We start from the raw sequence: 6,324 nt of genomic DNA, 5'->3' as shown, positions 1-6,324 counted from the left end.
TCACCAGGTACTCCTGACCGTGCAGCACGCCCCCTGGTGTCGGGCTAACCTTGATCGTGTTGCTCAACCCGAAGTCTGTCCAAGAGCGATAATAGATTGATTGATAGATAGATAAAAACAAATAAAGAAAGAAACAAACAAACCAATAGATAAATAAACAAGAGGCAAAGCCTTCAAGACTCACTTGTGTTTCGCGCTTTATCCAGTATTGGGATCATGAGGAATAAAGAAGAAAGAGATAAAAAAAAAGGAGAAAATCATTCAAAAGTGTTTTGTATTAAATATGATAAAATCATAAAATTAGCTTGGGAGAAAAAAAGAGAAAAAAAAAGGGAGGGTGGGGTGGGGGGCGTGGGGGAGGGGGGGGGAGCGGGGGGAGCGGGGGGGGAGGAGAGGGGGGGAGCGGGGGGGGGGGGGGGGGGCATGCGAGCGGGATCGAACCATACATGTTCAGTTCCGAAGCAAGCAGACTAATCCCCACTGCTGCAGCGCATCTGACGTCTTTTGACTAAATTCGTTATTTAAAGCAATGTTGTTGTTTTCTCTCTTCATGCGGTTAAAAGATGTGACTGTATTGGTCGTAATAAAGCCGTTCAAATCATGTTTTTTTTTGTGTGTTTTATCATAACTCGATTATTCATTTATTTTGGCGATAATGGAGACGTTGCCATCACTTCAAGCACATCGCAACACATGGTAGATCTCTAGGTCTGCACGAACCAGTCTACAACGTGCTAAAAGAAATGATCGATTCAGTTTTTCTTTTATGTTTATTCCAGTTAATTCAGTGTCCACTTTAGAATATTCATATGCAGTAAACATGTCGATGGTGCAGCAAGTATAACTGTATGTGTTCTGTCCAGAATTTGTATTTCTTTCCTTTTAATTGTGAACAAGAAAAAACGAGGTCATGTCGTCTTCCTACCAAATACAACCTACCTTCTAGCAACTCAGAACGAAGCGGGTTTTAGAATTTTCGGATTCCGGAAGGAATCTCAACGAAATAAACCGTTAGTGATCCGGAAATACAGCTTAATTCGGGAGACTTATTTTTGGTATGACTGTGATGCTTTTTTTTTCATACTATATTCAAGCCAAATTTGGTACTGGCAGACAAAGTATATATTTCCAGAGAAAATGGCAATGTTAAAGTTTGACACACACACACACACACACACACACACACACACACACACACACACACACACACACACACACACACACACACACGAACACCAGGTCATAACATAGACTCACTTTGTTTACACAAGTGAGTCAATAAACGAATAAATAGATAAATGAATGAATAAATTAAATACAATTCAACTATGTTGCATTAGACATCCTGTTGTTTGCTTCCTCACGTCGATACTACTACATCTCTCTCTCTCTGTCTCTCTCTCTGTCTCTCTCTCTCCCCCTCTCTCTCTGTCTCTCTCTCCCTCTCTCTCTCTCTCTCTCTCCCTCCCTCTCTCTGTCTCTGTCTCTCTCCCTCTCTCTGTCTCTGTCTCTCTCCCTCTCTCTCTCCCTCTCTCTCTCTCCCTCTCTCTCTCTCTCTCTCTCTTTCTCTCTCTCTTCAGCATTTCACTTAATCCAGATCGCTGGATCTGTGTGTTTAGCGCGCGAGCGTGTATGTGGGTGTGTATATGCGCGCGTGCATGTGTTTGAGGGAGGGGAGAGGAGAGAGAGAGAGACACTTTGACACTTTGACATTTTTATTGTCATTACCTGTAATGGTCTATTGACAAGGGGGTGACGAGGATTAATTCTTAAATCCTCTTAAATGCAAAGCAACATTCTGCTTAACAGCATTTCATCACCAAACAAACAAACAAACAAAATCTCTAAATATAACTCTCTCACGATACATTAAGCAAGCGGAACACACACACACACACACACACACACACACACACACACACACAGAGAAACTAATCATTCAAACTCGACCACCCATTCTAGGAGTGAAATAGTTCAATATATCAATTATCTACCTTACCAAATTAACATAAGAAAATAAAATTTACATATGGATATCCTCCTCATTTACTCTGGTGTGTTCTGATCATTGTGATTATGCCTTATTTTTTGTGCTTCTGAGATAAATTTAGCTACTGACTGTATGATATATTCATCATCAGACGATAAAACAGAAAAAAACATCATGTCTTTTAGCTAGATGAGATTCAAAAAATGTACATTTTTCTCTTACTTTATCGTATAATTTACAATGAAACAAAAAATGTTTTTCGTCATCTACACTAGATGCACACAAAGGACATGGCAATTCTGTGGATGCTGCAGGTTGAAACCACAATTTATTTGCATTGAAACCAAATGTCCGTAGCCGAAATCTTGCATAATTTAACCTGTGCCACTTATCTGTGATGACTGTTAGATATTTTTCAGTATGAAATATACTTTTGAATGAGAAAAACCAACTATATTTCTCTTTGCTTTCCATATCTGAATGCCAATTTTGCTTAAAAGAACAAATCAATCTATCTCTAAATTCTGATATAAACTGCTGTTCATTTCCCACTTCCTGATACATCCACACAATTCCAAAACCGTGTTCAGACAAAACCTTTTTTACACTACCAGACAGGCTTACGAGATGATGTTGTTACAAATGGAATTAGGAAAGGAGAGAGAGAGAGAGAGAGAGAGAGAGAGAGAGAGAGAGAGAGAGAGAGAGAGAGCTTGCAAGTCACATGCGCATTGATATATTATTCACACTATTTGATTCATTATGTAATATTTTTGTTAGTGGCCCTCTCCTTTGTTATGGGCCGGAGGCCTAACAAATAAACTATTGTCTTGTCTTGTCTTCTCTCTCTCTCTCTCTCTCTCTCTCTCTCTCTCTCTCTCTCTCTCTGTCAGGATGACACTTAAGTGTTTCCAATGATTTGCATATTTTCTCGGTTTAAATTGACTGAAACGTTGTGAAAACAAAGACAGTTATTGTTATTTTAAAGCAAAAATATGTGAATTTACGTTGTTGCTCCCTTGTCAAAAGACCTTTCTTGGCAATGACAATAAATAATTCCAGTGTCCAGTCTCTCTCTCTCTTTCTCTCTCTGTCTGTCTGTCTTCATTTTCTTCCCATTTATGTTTCTTTGTGTGCATTGACGAGAACTGGAAAATATGTCCAACGAAAAGATGCACAGTCGGGTTATAACTACGATTTGAAATAACAGCCAGCCACACCCAGTAGTTGCAGTTTTTAATTCTTACCTATCAGTTTGATGTTTCTGTTCTCGTCCAGTAACAAGTTTTCCACTTTCAAATCCCTGTGCACAAGAAAATTAATAATAATCATTATCATCACCATGACAATAATAACAAACACAAACAGGCGCATACATACACGAAGCGATGCACACACACACACACACACACACACACACACACACACACACACAAAGAGCCAGCCAGAGAAAGAAAGAGACAGACAGGCAGAGAGACAGACATGACAGACATGACAGACAGAGCCTCCTTTTTAGATCCCTCAGCATCAATAAACCCTGTTAATATAGCAGGTTGAAAGGAAGGAGGCGTAAACAAGCTAATGGCGGAATGTTGTGGATCGATTCGTTTTAATGAGATTGTTAGCGTGTGTCCCCCCCACCCCCCCCCCCCCCACTCCCCACCTCCACCCCGCCCACCACACACACACACAAGAAGAAAGTATCTTAAATTTCACAGCGCTCGATGCATTTAGGACACAATGCAGAACATAATGTGTGTGTGTAGGAGGTGTGTGTGTGTGTGTGGGGGGGTGGGGGGTGGGGGCAGGCGGGAGGGGGGAAGGGGGGGCGGGGGGCGGTGAAGTTGTAAGTGAAGGAGGATGAGAAGAGCGGTTTATTTAGATAGTGATGTTTGCGGCACGGCCATTGCGTTTTTGCGGAGGCTGTTGTAAGTCTATAACGTGAAGTTCGAATGAACATGTACCTACAAATCATGCGATAACAATATTTTGATATTTTAGGCAGAGTGAAGGCCAAACTTGAAACAGCTGTGTGCAGAGAGATCTGACGAAGCGACAGAAGAAGGAGCTCATTCCAAATGCAAGGTCCAGAGACAGAGAAAGAGCCACAGCCGACTGTTGAGTGTTTGAATCTAGGGGGACACGCGGAAACAGAGTGGATCTGAAGCTGATTGAAGAGAGCAAGGTACAACAGTGTAGAGGTGACGGCAGCCACAGAGACAGGAAGGGGCAGGTTATTTTGTGAATACATTTACAACATACAGTGCTGATCTTGTACTTTATTCTTGTACTTTATTCTGCGAGAGACGGGGGATATCAGATGTGTTCACAAGCATGCTTTATTCTTGGTTCTCTTCCTCCTGTCGGAAGGAAGTTTATAACACATGTATGTACAATAGGAAGCCCACATCTACAAGACCGAGAAGTATGCTAGCCTAGCCAGCAACCTGAGAGAATCTGGCTTCCAAGCAAAAGTCCTTGACCATAGAGATTGGTGCAAGAGGGTTTGTGGACGCATCTGCCCACAGCCTCATGAAACAGCTGTCGATTTCTGGCAGAGAAAGGACATTGGCTCTCAAGGCAATGGCAGGAGCAGCAGAAATGAGTTCCAGTTGGATCTGGTCGAGGAGGAATAAAAGTAAACTTCATAAGGATTAAATTTCCTTACTCAAGTAGGCGTACGATGGCTCAGTGGTTAAAACGTCTGCCAGAAAAGGTGACTCAGTCCTGAAGTGGCGACCACCCTGGAGGCGCGGGTTCGAACCTGATGAGGACCAGGAAAACAGAAAAGAAAAGGCGGCAATACAAGGGCATCCAGGAGTCATTACCTGGGTGCGGCCTGGCTCCCTTAGAGTGTAAGGAGTTAAGGGCCGAAACACTTGACTGATGGGGGCTTCTTCTCTGAAGACCTTGTACTGTCCAGTTCTCCCTAGAGTTTCTTATCACTATAAGAATCCGCAACGTATAACACAACACAACACAACACTTCCAGCTAAACAAAATCACACCATACCTGTGAATTATTCCCAGTCGGTGCAAATAGTCCACAGCGGACACGATTTGGCGGATGAACTTCTTCGACTCCTTCTCGTCCAGACGCCTCCGCTTGGTAATGTAGTCCATGAGATTACCGCCAGCACAAAACTCCGTGACCAGGTAGTAACAGTGCTCGGTTTCCATGACTTCCAGCAGCTGTATGACGTGTTGATGACGTATTTGTTGCAAAAGACGTCCTTCTCTGCGTAGGTTCTTTCTGACGTACCGGTCAGTCTTGGCGCGTTTTTTGTCGATGACTTTGACCGCCACCTGGTTAACACGATGACCAAAGTGCAAGTAACTCTCGCTCATTTTGAAATGAGACATACAGGGGACACAGTATCAGTTTCAAGAAGAAGGTGTCATTGTGCGTGGACTGATTCCTTACACACTACAACACATCGTCTGTATTGATAATAATGGATACTTATATAGCACACTATCCAGAAATCTGCTCCAGGTGCTTTACCAAAACGCTTTTGTTAACATAAAACATTACATCTATGTTACATACACACACCAAAATGTGACTACGCCCCTTCTAACCGATAATACTCAAATGTATTCATAAATACTTTAACAAAATGCCTTCAATCACCGATATGTGTGACGGGACATTAAACAAAAATTCCTCCACACACACACACACACACACACACACACACCCCTCCACACACACACACACACACACACACACACCTTCTGCCCAGTAGTGAGGTGCAGCCCTTCCTTCACCTTGGCGAAGGACCCTTCCCCTAGCGGCCTGCCCAGGAGGTAGGTCCCCACCTTCTTGTGGTGCGAGAACGCCTTCACCATCTCCCTGGGCACCCGGGTCACCTCTGTGGGGAGGTGAGGAGTAGTCTGGGGGTCCTTTCCTCCTGCTCCTCCTCCTCCTTCTCTTCCTTGTCCTCCTTGTCTTCCTCCTCCTCTTCCTTCTCCTGCTCCACCTGCTCCTCCTTGTTCTCCTCCTTCTGCTGCTTCTTCTTCTCCTCCTCCTCCTCCAGCTTCTCCTCTTGTCCCTTCTCCTCCTATTCCTCCTCCTACACCCCCTCCTCCTCCTCTAACTCTGCCTCCTCTTCCTCCTCCCCCTCCTCCTCCAACTCCCTCTGCTCCTGCAGCTCTTCCTCCTCCTTCTCCTCCCTCCCTTCCTTCTCCTCTTTCTCCTGCTGCTGCTGCTCCCCCTCCTCCTCTATATCCTTGCTCCCCGTGTGTACTGTCTTTGGGGAGGAGAGGTGCAACCTGGTTCTGTCTCATGATGGTGGCTGATGATGATGATGATGATGATGATGCAAGGGTTT

At 43.8% G+C, this 6,324-nt stretch overlaps 1 protein-coding gene across 1 annotated transcript in view; it reads right to left on the bottom strand.

The window, feature by feature from the left end:
* Positions 1 to 5,936, bottom strand: part of LOC143283402 (uncharacterized) — a 13,331-nt gene extending 7,395 nt beyond the window's left edge. Inside the window, exons 1-4 of the mRNA XM_076589617.1 lie at positions 5,726 to 5,936; positions 5,004 to 5,296; positions 3,238 to 3,293; positions 1 to 75 (exon numbers count right to left, since the gene is read on the bottom strand). The exon at positions 1 to 75 is cut by the window's left edge and continues 82 nt beyond it. Coding sequence (XP_076445732.1) covers positions 1 to 75; positions 3,238 to 3,293; positions 5,004 to 5,296; positions 5,726 to 5,842 — 541 coding nt within the window. The 5' untranslated portion in view covers positions 5,843 to 5,936. The remainder of the gene's footprint in view (positions 76 to 3,237; positions 3,294 to 5,003; positions 5,297 to 5,725) is intronic.
* Positions 5,937 to 6,324: the final 388 nt, after the last annotated feature.

This window comes from Babylonia areolata, chromosome 6 (genome assembly GCF_041734735.1).
Source record: "Babylonia areolata isolate BAREFJ2019XMU chromosome 6, ASM4173473v1, whole genome shotgun sequence".
Lineage (NCBI taxonomy): Eukaryota > Metazoa > Mollusca > Gastropoda > Neogastropoda > Buccinidae > Babylonia > Babylonia areolata.
Note: the sequence above shows the minus strand (reverse complement) of the source record. Positions and strands in the feature narration are given on the sequence as shown.